The 16,812-nt window shown below is 36.0% G+C and overlaps 1 protein-coding gene across 3 annotated transcripts in view; it reads left to right on the top strand.

Annotated features, from left to right (window-relative positions):
* The window catches only part of ARFGAP1 (ADP ribosylation factor GTPase activating protein 1), a 32,747-nt gene extending 22,818 nt beyond the window's left edge, over window positions 1–9,929 (top strand). For all 3 annotated transcript variants that reach the window (XM_001368036.4, XM_007475567.3, XM_016427821.2), the window contains 3 exons: window positions 1,886–1,945; window positions 3,993–4,069; window positions 5,583–9,929. In XM_001368036.4, the coding sequence (XP_001368073.1) occupies window positions 1,886–1,945; window positions 3,993–4,069; window positions 5,583–5,943 (498 nt within the window). In that variant the 3' untranslated portion in view covers window positions 5,944–9,929. The remainder of the gene's footprint in view (window positions 1–1,885; window positions 1,946–3,992; window positions 4,070–5,582) is intronic.
* The last annotated feature ends 6,883 nt before the right edge of the window (window positions 9,930–16,812 follow it).

The raw sequence follows: 16,812 nt of genomic DNA, 5'->3' as shown, positions 1-16,812 counted from the left end.
CAATCATTGTTATATAAGAAAATAATTTTTGTAAAATTTCCTTTCATAAATAGCTAGCTACATGGTAGATAGATAGATTTAAATGTATCTTTTCTACTTTGGACCACTTGAGTGTTTGTTTCCCTCAAATGGTGTGGTATCAATGGTTTATATGGCAAAAATGTCTATGACAACAGTGTTCCCATTTTCACTTTGTATTGCCTTTAAATCTTCTGATATGAGCTTTCATTGTTTCATTCTGTTTTATGCCCCAGGATATTAGAACTCCTCTTCCAGTCACAGGAAAATTAGATGTAAAATTTAACCCATAAATGACATTTGTAAATAATTTTACAAATTAGCTCTATTTAGTGCCAGCTCTATGTGGGAGATGGTCAGTTAAGACAACGAAGCAAGCTATAGAGAGGGGTTATGCAGCTCATTTAAATCAGGAGCCAGCAGTTGTCACTCTAGACTTGAATATCTTCCATGAGCAGGACTCAACAGTGTTTAGAGTCAGTATACCTCCAATAGATTGGAAGAGCAAGGGAGAGAGGAGGACAAGGAAAAGAGAATGAAGAAAAGAGAGGTGCATGATAAGATAGTGGTAGAGAGGAGACCATAGGCAGTTGTTGGCATTCCTGGGTTTATAGAATCCTAGTTATAAAGATGGAAAGTTCATTAGAAGCCATCCAATCCAAAGTGTCATTTTACAAATGAAAAAATTGGTTCACAATTAAAATAACTTGCTTTTGATCATGTAGGTTGTATAAGTCAGAGGCAGGATTTGAACCTACTACCTGATTCCACATTCAGCACCCTATTTACTATACTAAGCTTCTCTGATGTGATGATGTCCACATCATTGTTGCCAGCCTTTATCTTAAAGAATTTAAAGGTGAGATAGAATAGAACCCTGCACAGAGATGATTTACATATTTCAGAATAGTGTCAGAACAGCCCTATTAAAGATCAAATCATTACTCTGTAATCTGACCTTCCCTTTTCTTGAGGAGGGAACAATTTTGAAATGCATTTGAGGGAACAAGAACTCCCTCAAAGCTCACTAGGTTCTGTTCCCATCTGAAATATAGGGTAGCTCTTTGCCTCTTTGACAGGAGCAGTGTGCCTTTTTACAGGACAGAGTAGCATGTAAAAAAAAACCAAAAATTTTTTATACCAGTATTGAAAGAGTTAACTGTAGTATATTTTGTTAATATAGAAATTAAAGTTCTTAGGACTGATGAATAAGAAAATTGGAAGGTACTTTAGAGGAATCTCTTTCTAACCCCTTTTCTTTAAGAAGCACTCTGCAAGGGATAACTAGGTGGTTCAGTGGATGGAGATCCAGGCCTGGCGATGGGAGATCCTGGGTTCCAGTTTGGGCCTAAGACACTTCCTAGCTATGTAACTCTGGGAAAGGCACTTAACCCCCAATGCCTAGCCCTTACTGCTCTTCTTCCTTGGAACCAATACTAAGTATTGATTCTAAGACTGAAAATAAGGGTATTAAAAAAAAAAGTTGTAGTCTTATAGAGGAAGCTAATAGATGGCTAAATGGGCAGTGACCCATTCCTGGAGACAAGAGGTCCTGTGTTCAAATTTGGCTTTAGACACTTCCTGGCTGTGTGACCATAGGCAAGTCACTTATCCCCAGTTGCCTAGCCTTTACTGTTTTTCTACCTTGGAACCTATTCTTAGTATTGATTCTCAGTGGAAAATAAGGGTTTTAAAAAACAACAACAATAACAAAAAGAGTACTCTTCAAAAATGTGGTAGTAAAATTTGGGGAGTTTGTTCATACTTTTCAATTGTTTTCTAATTTAGGCTCTTTTTTCAAAGTTAGTGGTGAACATTTTTTGGTATTTTGTTTCCTGACTAATTGCTGACATTTTGATTTGAATAGGTGAAAGAGGGAAAGATTTTTGATGATGTATCCAGTGGGGTATCTCATTTGGCAACTAAGGTAGGGAATGGTCTTGCCTGTTGACAGCCAGGCATAAATATTAAGCCAGTTTCCATATCCTCTTTTGCACTGTTAAAGACTTCAAGTGATTTAAGCATTTCTTCCTCCGGAAAGGTAGAAATAATATCCCTTCTGGCTACTCGTTTTGACTGTTCAGTCCTCCTCTGCTAATTCAGGAGGGCAACATTGACATTTGCCCCATGCCTGTGAGGTGTTGTCAAGGCACAAGATGGGCTAACCACTTGTATTGGTTTCTGTGTACTTGAGGAATATGGAGACAGCTTAAAAAAATGTATGTTTTAAAGGCTATTAACCTCTTATTGCCTCTTTTCTTTCTGTTCTTATCTTGCTGCCATTGATTTGTTATGGGGTAAGTGCTCTGACTACCTGTTTAGGATATGACTTGCTGGGTTTTATTAAAGGACCTGTCACTCTGAATCACTGTAAGTTCAAAAGAATAAATTATTAACTTAAAATCAATATTGAGAATGTGTATATATTGTTCTGTTTCCCAGCAGAAGAATATATTGTTCTGTTTCCTCACAGGGAATATCCAGATTTTTTGAACATTTTGCTATTTTAAAGAAGCTCATGGCATTTACAAATGTTTATTATTAGCAAAAACTAACCTTTGAATGATTGGTATCAGATTTTGCTATAGTTATTTGGAAGTTTTGACAGTGTTTCCATTTTGTTAAATGTTGGTGAGTTGACTTAAGTAAAAAATGAATAATTAATGTCATCAGCTAAAATCAGCTATCATTTATTTTCATTCTTAAGCTGACTTCCTAACATATTTTTAATGATTTCTTCTTTCCACATTTTATTATACTGTTTTATAATTCACCTATTCCTGTTTTTTGCTGTAGCTAGTGGTACAACAGATAGGACTTTGGGCCTGGAATCAGGAGTTTAGATCTGACCTCAGACATCTCCTAGCTGTGTGATCCTGAGCATATTACTTAACTTTGTTTGCCTTAGTTTTCTTAACTGTGGAATCAAGATAATAATAGTACATGCCTCTCAGGATTGTCTTGAGGATCAAATAATAATAATAATTGTAAGGGCTTAACTGTCACCATAATAGTATAAATGCTTAGTCCCTTTATTGAAACTGAATTCCATGCTAGTTTTCTTTTACATTTCACTACTCTGGGATTAGAGGATTGATGTTTAAGAAAGACTATTATAGTAAACTACTGCAGTTTATCTTGAATAGTTAGAGACTGTGAGTTCCTCTGCTTAATTTAATAAAACCTTTTCACTGTTAGAGGCTATTTTGTGTATATATATATTTTTTAACCTTCATATTGTTCATGGTAGCCAGTAAAATTTCCTTAAATGTAATTGAATTCATTTAACTGGGAATTAGTATATATGCCATTTAAGAATTAACAATTTTCAAAGAAGAACACTAAATCACTTTTCACTAAAACATATACTTATCACAAAATATACTCTTCATTTGATTCAGAACATCAGGACACATACTGATGAACATTTTCATTGTACTGTAATATAAAAGAAATACTGGTTATTTTAATTTGCTGGTCATCTGGAATTCTACATTAAAGGGAGTTAACTTTGTGGAAATCTGTGCTACTTTTAAAAAGACTTTGTGTGCCTGGATCTTTTTAGATAGCTAAGTAAATTTTATGTTAAGTGAGCAGTACAAATTATTTTACTAAATTTTAAACTTTGGAACATTATTGGTCTTAATGTATCATCAGTATATGAAATTTTCAAAGATGGAATCTACCCTCATCTCCAATAAAATGCTCTAACAACCATCAGTAAATATTAGATGATAATACTGGTTGATTTTAAGGACAATGTGAAAGTCTCTTAAAGGAAAAAGAAAATATGTTAAATATCCATTGCAAATTATTCTGTTTACTGTTTTTTGGTTAGGGATTAAATTTTTCTGATTATTAAACTATTATTAAATTATTAATATATAGTTTTAAAATATTGCACCAGCTTAGAATTGAGTTCATGTAATGTTCAAGAGAAGTTTCGGTGTGACAAAGTCTGTCATTTTTCCCAGGTTCAGGGGGTTGGCAGCAAAGGATGGAAAGATGTCACTACCTTCTTTTCAGGAAAAACAGATGAACCCTCAGAAAGGTATGCCTCTCTCTCTTCTACCAGTTTCCTTCTCTTTTCACTTTTCTAGCACAGAAGGAAAAGCAATGCTAGTATGGAGGGCAGAGCCAGGAGAGTATATCAATGGTGAAAGAAGCAGTTGGTCTGTTGTTTCTTCTATGTGCTGCTGCTGGACAAGCAGCCAAAATGACAAAGCTTCTATATCTCTACCCCACCTCTCTTTCTCCCTCTTTCCCCTCCCCCCAATATGTGGCCACTCAGCTTCTGTTTGAAGTTGTACAAGTAGAAAAATATATTTACTATTTGATTTCTTATGTTTTTTACATTTTGCCTTTTAGGTACAGGCAGTTGGTCAAGTATTGATTCGTTAATTTGCCTATTATATGTCAGGCACTGTGCTAAGCACTAGAGGTAGAAAGAAAGATAAGACAGTTTGTAAAAAACAATGGTCAAAACAGATTCCAAACTTGAGGACATAAAAGTAGCTGAGATTTCTCCCCTGCCTCCCAATTTAGTATCTTTACTGAAGTATATTTACACAGTAAATATTTTCATCAATATTTTGTGCACATTTACTAGAATTTTCTTAGCCCTTGTAGCTAGAATAACTCAACTTGCTGCTTTTTTTTCTTTTGCCTTTGTTATTCCAAAGACATACAAAGAGATAAGCCAAAGATTATATTTCTAATATAGACAAGTATGATCCAGATTGATGGTTGCTGAGAAACCAAAACAGGAGGTAATACTAATTGTCAGAGTGCTACTGCCTAACAAGAGCTTTCTTTCTAAATTGTACAGAATACCAAGTTGACTTTCTTCAAAAACTTTCCATATATATATTTACAATTTTATTTATAGTTGAAATGGGCAAGTAAATGACCACTTGCAAAGCCCCTCATACACATGAATTTTTTGAGTCAGACTTTATTGAGCAGCAACTTTGCATATATATTTTAGTCCATCTGAGTTTTTTTCTTTGTAGAGATCTCAGGATTTGATGGAAGAGATCTTTTGAGTCATTTCCGTTCTCTTCTAAAATGGCAAAATTTAAGATTGAAGGTCTTGATTTTCATTTCAATTCAAAAGGGGGTTTGTAATTTTTCTTTCAAAATAGGAACTCCAAATAATTTCTTTTAACTGAAAGATCCATATAGCCAAATTATTTGTTTGTAATTGTATTCAATAATAATTGAAGTTCAGAACAATGACTCTTGGTGTACTGAAAGATCTTGAGGGGCTTCTAAATCTTTTTTATAAAGATTAAAACACATATAATGTTATTATAGCCTGTAATTTGAAAATTGCTACTTGCCATATGACAAACATCATAATTTTCAATTAACCAGAGCATTTCCCACCCCCAACAATTTTGGATAAACAGGAGTTTAACATACATACCATCTCTCAAGGGAAAGTATTTTCTTTGACAGTCATAATAACTAGGTAAGACCTAAAGGGTATGCTAATGTGCTTAAGTTTCTAATTATTAAAAAAATTGAATTTAAGCTTTTTTCCCCTTCTTTCTCTTTAAAAGGCCACCTGAAGGTGATAGTTACCAGAACAGTGGAGGAGGACACTACCAGAACAGTGCTATAGATCAGAATTTCTGGGAAACCTTTGGGAACTCAGATCTCCCCAAGACCCACAAATCACCTAGCAGTGAAAGCTGGACATATGCGGACAATTCCACAGAGAAGAAGAGCTCAGATAGCTGGGATATCTGGGGCTCAGGAACTGTCTCCAATAACAAAAACAGTAATAACAGTGACAGCTGGGAGAATTGGGAAACCAACTGGGAAAGTGCTGGAGGGGAGGGCAAAACTACCAAGGCTCCAAAGAAGGTGGCCAAAGCAGCAGCATCCTCTGATGAAGGGTGGGACAACCAGAACTGGTAGACACAACCTTGGCCACTGGTGAAGAGAAGTCCCCTGATGGTTATAGGTTATTTCGTGCTTAGTCATCATTTCTCCCAACATGTGTTTTACTTGATACAAAATAACCCATGAAACAAAGTGAAATTCTCTTTGGTGATTTAGCACTGCCATTGCTCTTCAGTCATCAAAGCTGATAGCAGGCACCTGAGCTTCCCTGGGCCACCATTTGAAGCCAGATAACTTTCTTCAGGTTTCCTGCCCAGTACTGCATGTGCAATTTTTCTAGAATTTCTTGTGCAGCCTTCATTCTAATGATGTTTTAGAGAGAGTCCAAGACAGGATGATGTTATCAAGGGGCAACAGAAAGAACTGCAATTTTTTGAATGCAGAATGAAAGATACTCATTGAAATGACAGTAAATAAAGCATCTTCCTGAATTGTAGAGGACTGAATGAAATGATGTGAAATGCTTTTGATTTTCTATGAAATGTCTTTTTATTGAAATGCCTTTTTAAGTTTAACGGATTTGGTTTTTTTCATTGTTCTCTAGAAAGAATTCCTAGAGTTGGAAAACTTAAAAATACTAAAGCAATATCATGTCAACATTGACCTTTGGCCATTCTGCCTCTCCTTGGATGTCCGAAATAGTCACTGTTGCTTTTTCTCTGTCTTACCATTTCATATCTATATGCCCATTGTTCAAATCCCTCAGGTTGATAATATTTATAATGCAAAACAACTTAACTTAAAACATTATTACTTAAGAATACTCTTCTGTCATTCCTTTTTACCTTTCTACTCCAACTTGCTAACATAAATACTCCAGTTAATAACTTTTTCCCCTACCATTTCTCACAGTACCTATTTTGAGGTCTTTTTACCATAAATCCATATATTCGAACTTTAAATCAGTATTAATACCATAAAGGAATGCAACTGAGCCTGTGTCAAAATGAAAGGAGTTAAAATGAGATACCATTAAATAAAATGGCAAGTCATTTTGAATCTAGACATAAATGTTACTTTTAATCTTCATTCTAGTTCTTTAAATCTAGTTTTGCTTCATTTGTTGCATAGCTAATTATTAGAATAACCTCTCTTTCTCTTGCTTTCTACACACTTGCTTTGGATTATAGCTGAGAAAAGGATTCTGTTTTTATTTTCTCTTGCTGTAGATCATTCTTCAATATACTGAGCACTAAAATTTAATTCTGACTCTTGTCCATAACAAAATGGCCCAAAAGATTTAATTTTATGGAGAAATGTACCAGAGAAGTAGATTTTTATTATTCTAGGTATATCATTGTGGCTTTTCTCTCTAGACATCCTTCAAATTTTCTTTACTATTTCAGTGTTATAAGAGTTTTTTGTTTTTTAATTAAATTTTGGAACTCACTTATACCTCCAATCATGGTGCCATGAATAAAAGTCCTCAGAAAATGTGATACCCTTTTAAACTTTTGACTTTCATAGAACTTTTACACTCCCCAAAGAGGCAATATTTATTTTCTACACAAGTTTGTTCACGTTAAATCTTTGGAATTGAAAAATTTAGTCAAAACCAATAAGGAAAGATTCTTTTTATTTTTTTTGGCATTCCTTTCAAATCAAGATAGTACTAGATCTTGGATGCCTAATGGCATTGTCAAGATTCAGTGATAGGAAAAAAAATCATATTTTGCCTATATGAAGTTGGCACCATTCCTGTTACTATACCAGTTTCCCTTGTTTTCAAATTAATATTTAATCCTAGGTGGTTTAATTTTAATTTTTTATTTTATTACTGCCTTTCCTTTTATGAGTGTCTCCTCTATGTCTTCAGTTATTGACTCTGCTAGAGAGCCATTTTATTTGTCCGCAAAGGAGTTTTATTTGGTCTAAATGGACTAGTTTGGCTGAAACTTTACTTCTTTCCACCACCATTCTTCTCTATGGAGACCTCTTTTACATAAGGAACAAAAAACATCTTTAAAAAATAGATCTATATTTTGATGATAGGAATCTTCATGGTGGTCCAAGATTCTCTACTCTTTCAGGAATGCCTAAACTTTTTTCTTCCATCCTGACATTTTGTTCTGAAGTCTCTGCAGTTTAAGAGCATGTTAACATGAAATAATTTGATTGTCCATTAAATCTTTTTGCATCAACTTTTATCACTTTTTCACTTGTCATCTGCAGATTTTTGAAACAGTAGTGCATGTAACCTGAAAGCCTTGTTGTCTAACTTAAATATGAAATGTTTATTCTTGACTTAGCATTATATATATTGTATGATGGTAGCAGTATTTATGTCAACGGAAGTCATGGATTGAGTTATCTAATTGTTGCTGAAGTTATATGTCACCTCAAATGATCATTTTGGCTTTCTGTATGCTATCTTATTATTCTTGGATTTTATCAACCACCTTTCCATATCAAGGTAGACTTTTAGATGAGTGAAAATCTCTTGCATGTTCTTTTTGTTTTAACATTCCATTTCTTTATTTTGTGTGTGTGTGTGTGTGTGTGTATGCGTGCGCGTGCTTGTTAATATTTTGCCCCATTGGTAGCGGTTTCATATTTTTAGTATTTCTGTTCATAAAGTGGAATATTTTTTAGTTCATACCTCAGTGAAGCACAACTTGATGAAAATGAAGTTTTTCTAGAAGAAAAATACTCCTGAAGCTCATAGCTCCAGGAGGAGTGGTCGGCAGTCACTAAATACTGCTATGTTTGTTCAAATAGCATTTCAAAGGAGTGTATGAGTAGGCTGGTGATAAAAGATGTCAACTTTCAGTTTAGGAATTTGTGTGTATTTTAAAAACAGGGTGAAACTAATTTCTACTCTCCAAAAAGGTAAATAATTAGGGAGAAGAATAAAGCCTCTTGGTGGACATTTAGAAGCCTTTTCCTTTGGAAGTCTTTTTAATGATCTGGACAAAATATGTTATAAGTCTATTCTAGTTCTTAGTAGGGATGTTACATTCTCTGGGGGAATCACTTGCTCTGATTAGTACCTGCTGCCCTTTTGAATTAGGTGTTCATAGTGGATTCATGGGCTATCTGGACACCAATCCAGTGGTGATATGAAGACATTTCTACTACTCTGCCAGTTTGGCATCTGTCCTTCAAAAAATAAAAATTGCTATATTGACCTGAGGTGATGAATGACAGTTTAAAGGAAGTCGAGAATTTTCAAAGGTGAACTTTATTCTCCAGGGACAAACTTGTATATTTTCCAGTCATAAGTAGTAGCTCTCTAATGATATCTTGGAGGCAGAGAGAACTCTGTAGAAGTTTAAGTAATTGAGCTGCCAGGTGTGGTACATCTGTCTTCCAGTGTTCCCAAACCAGAATATTGTAGTAGATAGAGCCTAGCCTTTTAAATTTTACTTTAGCTTTTTGTTACTGTTGTTTTTTCTTAGCTCTTGCATTTTTCAAAGTTTTTTTTTGTTTGTTTCTTATTTTCCCCTGTCTTTTGGTCATTGTTACTTTTTTTTTTCCAGTCCAGACTTTATGACATTCCTCGGATAGGTAAAGAATTTGTGTTATGATTGTAATAATTGTGCAATATCTTAATAAGTGTGAATGAATTTGCCTTATCTAATCCAGGAAATAAAATGTTAAGGTGCAGTCTCCCTTTTTGAAAATAGAGTAGTAGACATCACATTTTCAAGCCTGTGGTGTTCCTTTAGGAGAAGGAGAGTTTGAAGGAATTCCTAGTACCAGTAAAAGAAAATTGATTCCAAAGTCAGTTTCCAGAATGCTATAATAGAGTAGTCAATGTGGCCTTTATTGTATATCAAAGAAAACAGTTCTTTCTTTGGGTTATATGCAGATAATTTTTTTTAACATACTATCCAAGAGAAGGGGAGACTGTATCTTTAATTTTCTTGACCTGTTTTTGTGATGTTTTAAGGATTTGGAAATTTCATTGACTGATTATTCTGTTCTATAAGAATGGTATTGGATTTAAACTGCCATGTCATCCTTTAAATGAGCATTATAATAAAGCAAAGAGAAATAGATGCAGTTATTTGAATGAATCTCCCTACCTCATCAATATTAAGTTTTCACTTTGATATACTTAGGGCATATAGATTTCTGGGTAATAAAGGAGTATTTCTTTTTTTTTTAAACCCTTACCTTCCATCTTGGAATCAATACTGTGTATTGGCTTCAAGGCAGAAGAGTGGTAAGGGCTAGGCAATGGGGGTCAAGTGACTTGCCCAGGGTCACACAGCTAGGAAGTGGCTGAGGCCAGATTTGAACCTAGGACCTCCCATCTCTAGGCCTGGCTCTCAATCCACTGAGCTACCCAGCTGCCCCCAATAAAGGAGTATTTCTTAAACTCCCCTTCTATGGTGAACGAGATACAAGTATGACTCAATAGTTAGAGATATAGCCTTGAAGCCAGGAAGACCTAGGTTTTAGGCCTACTTCTGATAACATAATGGCTCTGGGACCCTGGGCAAATCACTTAACTTCTCAGGATTCTAGGCAGCTTTCTAAGTAGCAGAGAAGGTGCCAACCTTTATTAGTAGAGGGAGTTGGTGAAGACTTGGCATGCATGCCCCACCCCATGGCCCAGCCACCCAGTGCAGCACTTCTTCCCTCCACTGTGGGTTAATGTGGAGGCTCAGAGGCAGCTTAAAGGTGCAGTTTGGGCATATGATCTCTAAAAGGTTCGCCAGCACTGTTCTATACCATTGAAATCAGACCCCAGTTCCACTATCTCATACTCCTTTCCTCCCCCCCCCCCCTTTCCCATCCCATCTAATCTATAGCCACAGTTTGTCAGTTTCACTTTTGCGTACCTCAAAAATGCCCCCTTCTCTCTTCTGACCCTGCCACCACTCTGGTGCAGGCCTTCATCACCATATACCTGGCCTCTTGCAATAGCCTGTGGATGAGTCTGCCAACCTCAAGTCTCTCCTCTCCAGTCCATCCTCCATTTAGCTGCTAAAATGATTTTCCTAAAGTATATGTAAACTCTGGTAGCTTTCTGTTGCCACCAAAATCAAGTATAAAATCTCTGGCATTCAAAGCCCTTCCTAACTTGTTCCCTCCTTCCTTTTTAATCTTCAACCTATTGACACTGGTTTTGATAAGTGACACTAAACATTAATAAATACTCATTAACATTTTGTGGATTATAAGTAGCTACCTGAATACCTATTTCAAGAGAGAACTTTTTGGCAAGAGTCTTTGAACAAGAAGGAGCAGTTCCTCAGAGTTGTATACTCTGTAGCAAGAATGCTTGATGCCAAGGAAGTAGTAGTAAAAAATTTATGAAGATGTTTTTGTTTGAAACTGCCCTGGGCAACAGGAAAAGGTATAAAATCTCCAAGAACTAATACTGATAGTTGGTACTTAAATTAAATCTGTTTGCAATTATTCTGTCTCCTTACCAACATGTAGCCATAAACATTTCCTTATTGTTTTAGATCCACTATTGTCAAAGGCAAAAGATTCTTGATTTAAAATAAGATACAGCCTGAAAGAACCAGGATTCTGATCTTAGCTTTGCCACTGTGGGACTTAATCTCTATCATTTTAATTCAGCTCTAAAATGAAGGGCTTTGGGTGTCCAAAGATATCTTAGGAATCTAAGATTCTGTATTTCAAATGCAGTTTGAAATATCTCAGGGAAAGTCACATAAATTACCATTTTGAGGGAACATGTAATTAGTGAAAGAGTTTGGCAAAGTTCATTGATGAGGGAATGATGGAAGAAGTTTGAGAAGGATGAGAAGCTTTCTTGGAGGACCTAATATCTAAGTTGGGTTCTAACTTAAATTACCTATTGATTAGAATACACATTTTAGAGAAAACAATCGTGGAATTTGGATAGTTTCTAGTATTTCTCTACTTTGACAATGTGTATCTTAAAGGAAAGGGATTTTTTTTTCAAGATGAGCTAAGGGTGTAATCAAGTATTGGTTAAGATTTTTGTTGTGGCAGTCAAAACCATTTACTATTCATTAGTCACTGGAGGATAAGTAAGTTGCTGCTATTGAGTTTACAATCCAGTGGGGGAGACAACATGCAAATGGCTATGTACAAATAAGTATATACAGGATAAATTGGAAATAATCAACAGAGTGAAGACACTGGAATTGAGGGACTGAGAAAGGTTTCCTGTAGAAAGTGAGATTATAGTTGAGGCTTGAAGGAAGCCAGAAGGCAGAAGTGAGGAAGGAAAAAATTCTAGGCCTGAAGGATAGTCAGTGAAAGTGCTTGAAATCCTAAAATGCAATATCTTCAAAGAACAGCAAAGAGACCAATGTAACTAAAAGTGTTTATGGGAGGTGAAGGGTGTAAAGTGTAAGAAGACAGGAAAGATGGGGGACGGGGAGCAGGTTATGAAGAGGATATATATGAGAGATGTTACGAAGGTGAAATCCACAGGCCTTGGCAACAGATTGGATATAAGGGATGAGAGAGAGTGAGACCTTGGTGACTGGGAGGATGCTGGTGCCCTTGACAGGACAGTTTGGAATGGGGGTAGTGTTTAGGAGGGAAAATGATGAGTTCAATTTTAGACATGTTGAGTTTATAAGGGCCTACAGGCCATCCAGTTTATTTCTAATAGGCAGTTGGAGATATGAGACTTAAGGTCAACAAAGAGGTTAGAACTGGATCCTTAGATTTAAGAATCATCAGCATAGAGGTGATCCATGAATCCATAGGAACTGATTTGTTTTCACCAAATGAAATAATATAGAGGGAATGGGCCCAGGACGGAGAGCCCTGTGGGACCCTTACATTAGTGGATGTGACCTGATGAAAAGTATTATCAAGAAGATAGTGACTGATGGTGTCAAAGACTGCAGAGAAGTAAAGAAGAATGAGGATTGAGAAAAAAGGCCACCACAATAAGTTGTTAACTTTGGAGAGAACAGTTTGAATGTCAAACTCCAGTTTTGAGAGTTGGAGAGACATTTCTGCCAGCTTTGATAGAATCAAATACTCCTGTATGTTTCCAGATCATTTTATGTTTGTTAGACAAGACTGTAAATTTTCTCATACCTATGAGATAACTAAGAGCCAGAGAAGTTCAAGTCAGGGTTAGGGTTATATCACTTGTAAATTAGATTAGATGGGAATCAAGGACCTTTACCAATGTTTTGGTTACACACACACACACACACACACACACACACACACACACACACACACACACACACACACACACACACACACACACACTATCCCAGTACCAGTCTGTTCTGTTATGCAGAAAAGGACCTCTGTAGAAAACACATGCTTCCACCTAATTTGATATTTTGTAGATGAAGAAACTTCTGAAGCTCTACTCATATTTCATTGTGATGTAGAGGTGACCCTAAGGTGATGAAAATGATGCTAATAGAAAATAAACCCTGATTGGTCCTCTCAAACTGGAAAGACTCCAAGCAGGGGTGAGGAGTAACTAAGTTTGAAGAGGCTTATTACTAGGTTGGCTACAGAGTAACATGTTTTTTGGGTGGGCCACAGCAACTCAGACTGCTAAAATACAAACTGGCTGTTTTTCAATTTGCTATGGATAGTTTTCACACACAATCACAAATACCCCAAATATAAATGAGGAACTCAGTACCAGAGAGATGACTTGGCTTTTTAAAAGAACTGACTTAAAAATTTGAATTATAGTAAAAAAAAAAATGCAAGGGCTGAGGAAACAAAGGTTTGAGCTTTGAAGAGTATCAATTTATTAAACAATGAATACCAATTGTATATCAAATCAGGTCCAGGACTTCCTCAGCTTGACAATGGACCTCAGATGCATTAAAAACAAATATGAATCTTTTCTAATTGGAGAAAAGATTAGGGACTTTTCCAAGTGTGGAGGGGGAGAATGAACAGATGCAATTTCCTGAAATCAGAAAAAGAGGTGTCCCCCCCCCCCCCACCAAGTGTTGGTAACTTGTTCAAAGGAACATGGAAACAATAATTGATTCACCATTCTGGGGCCTATTTTGATTAAGAAAAGGTTTGAGATGTATTTGTGAGAAAACTCCTTGCATCAATCTTTGGATCTTACTGGATTTCAGGTCAGCATAACTAGGATCCTTAGTTAAGGGTCTTTAAACAATAGGTAGAGGTTGTCCAGCTTCTCAGCCCCACACCTAAGTTCAAACAAAGCAATAAAGTTTTCTCACAATTCCCACAATTGAATAGTTTCCTCACAAGTCAGAAATTAGACTAAACTCATAATCGAAAGAAAGGAAACTGAAATAGCTCCAGAATTGAGTCATAAGATGGAGTCAGTATGGTTTACTCATTTCTCACTACCGCTTGCTGTTTTATGTTCCCTCAGTTGTAAATCCCTAGATTTTTAATGACACTATTTAAAGCAATTCTTTAGATTCAGCTAAAAACACTCCTTCAGCAAAACCTGTATGTCTATTAACTTGCAGAGCATTGTGATAGTCAATAAGGAAGGTACAGAGATAAAGTAAGACATCTTCCCTGCTTATGAAACTCGATATCTAATAAAAGGACAAAACACACACACAACTAAAATGCAAACTATATAACACACACAAGCTAGATATTGATTTCAGGGGAAGAAGGATCTTTACTCACTGAAGAAACCAGGAAAACTCCAAGGAAAATGGCATTTGAAAGAATGAGCCTTAAAAGAATATGCAGAATTTCAATAAGCAGAGGATGGCAGAAGGAGGTGTTCTAGATATAGGAAACAATAATGAGAAATAAAAGTATGATGGTGGCTAAGCACAGATGTGCATAGGGTGGGAGAAGAGGACGGAAACTAGCCTTGTTTTGAAGGGGTTTTTGCAGTGAAGGGGCATATATCATAGGTGAGATAATCTGGAAAGTTAAAAGTGATACTCAATGATGAACCAAACAAAGAGGTTTCAACCTTTTGAAAGACAATAGAGAGCTATTGATTTTTCTCTTTTTTTGCTGACTTTTTTTTTTAATTAATTATGGATCTCAGGATCCTTTAATGTTCTGGGTGTTGTAATCAGAATAGTGTCATTTTATAAACAGGAATATCTAGAGAGCTTCACCATATATGGGGAAATTCATCTTTTGGACCTATGCAGGAGATCCTCCATGATGGTGACAAACACATTTGGTTAGTACATGACTTTTATGCCTTGCCTAACAATCAGAAAACAATGTAAATCAGTCACAGAGCAAGAATGAGAGATAACAGATGGACAATCTAAATGCTGCATTGGGATCTACAAAATATAAAAGGACAGAGAGAAGGCTTCCAGGATGTTGCTTGGTTCTTCTATGAAGACTAGATCATAGAATGTGGACAAAAATTGTATTGCATGAGAAAGTATGAATGGGCTTCATTCTGCAGCAGCTGATGAAATATTCTAATCAATGAGATCACAGAACCATTGAATGGTGTTACTGAAAAACAAGCATTTTTAAAGTAAGTGCCTACTACATACAGATACAGTGCTATGCACTTTACAAATATCTCATGTGATCCTCACAACAAACAACCTTGAGGTAGGCACCTAATCTCAATTTCTGTTGAGGAAACTGAGGCAGAAAGAGGTTAATGACTTGCCGTGGTTACAGAGCTTGTGAGTGGCTGGAGCTAGATTTGAACTCAGGGCTCCTTGACTTCCTGCTCCATATTCTATCCATTATGCTGCCTAGCTGCCTCTAGAGTTGAGAGTGCCACGGAGATAAGAATTTTGCAAAAGAAGAATCATTTGGTGGCATCTTGAAAGGCAAATTGGGAGGGAGGTTAGATGGAGATGGAAAGACCTATTAGAAAGTTAATATTATTATGTAGCTTGTTAATGATGAGGGTCTGTACTAGGCTAGTCAAAGTGAAGGAGCTGGAATTGAGAGATTTTGGAAGCAGAATTGACAGTACTTGACAACTACAAATGTAGGGAGTGAAAGGGAACACAAGATTTTCTCATGACTAGGCAGAAATAGACATTAGAAGAGAAAAGCAGAATTTGAAGCAGAAATAGTTGAAATCAAACCCAAATTTGAAATACTAATGAAACATCAAATGAGAAAGTCCTGCTGGCAGTTTAAGATGTGAGTGTAAAGGTCAGAATTGGAGATAGAAATTTCAGTGTCATTCATTGGTGCAAAGCTAATACTTGAAGTTGGGAAAGAGAGAAGAGAACCAATATAATGTGATATTTTGGAAATCTTGAATTATGGGTTTTAGAGTTAAAAGATGGCTTTAAGTTAGTCTAGCCCCCAAAGCCCCACATTACAGGTAAAGAAATTAAGGGCCACCAGGTAAGTGGCATTCCTGAGTCTGCCTAATAGGAGAAGCAGATTTAAATTCAGGTCCTCTTACAGAAAATCCCATTCTTTTTGATAAAAGAATATATCCAAAAGAAGGCCTTGGGTCATCAGTATCATGATTTATAGGCAATTATAAAAGATGAGAGAGAGAGAGACAGAGACAGAGAGAGAGAGACAAGAGAGAGTGCACAAAGGGGAGGTACAACCAGGTGGAGAATAAAGAGACTTCAGTCCTCAATTGCTTTTTTTTTCAAGAAGTTGTTATGAAAAGGAGGGAGAGATGGGAAGTTGTAGCTTGAGGAAGCTAACAGATTGTGGAGTTTGAGAGTTGTTTGGTTTACTTTCCCAGGACTTGGGAGATCTATGTGTGTTTGAAAACCTATGGGAAGAAGCCAGTAAAGTGGAACAAAGTCCTGAATGGAATCAAGGACATAGGTAAAGGGGCTTAGATTCATTGAGGAGTAGGAAAATCTCTTCTGAGATACAGAGGAGAAAGAATTAATGAAAATATTGAAAAAATTTGAGGCATAAAAGAGGTTTAATGAAATCCTATTTGATTTTTAAAAATATTTTTGTCAACTCAACAAGCATAATAAAAGAACATTTTAATCTATAAAAAACAAAATAGATGAATGCATTAGA

The sequence above is a fragment of the Monodelphis domestica genome, chromosome 1 (genome assembly GCF_027887165.1).
Source record: "Monodelphis domestica isolate mMonDom1 chromosome 1, mMonDom1.pri, whole genome shotgun sequence".
Taxonomy (NCBI): domain Eukaryota; kingdom Metazoa; phylum Chordata; class Mammalia; order Didelphimorphia; family Didelphidae; genus Monodelphis; species Monodelphis domestica.
Note: the sequence above shows the minus strand (reverse complement) of the source record. Positions and strands in the feature narration are given on the sequence as shown.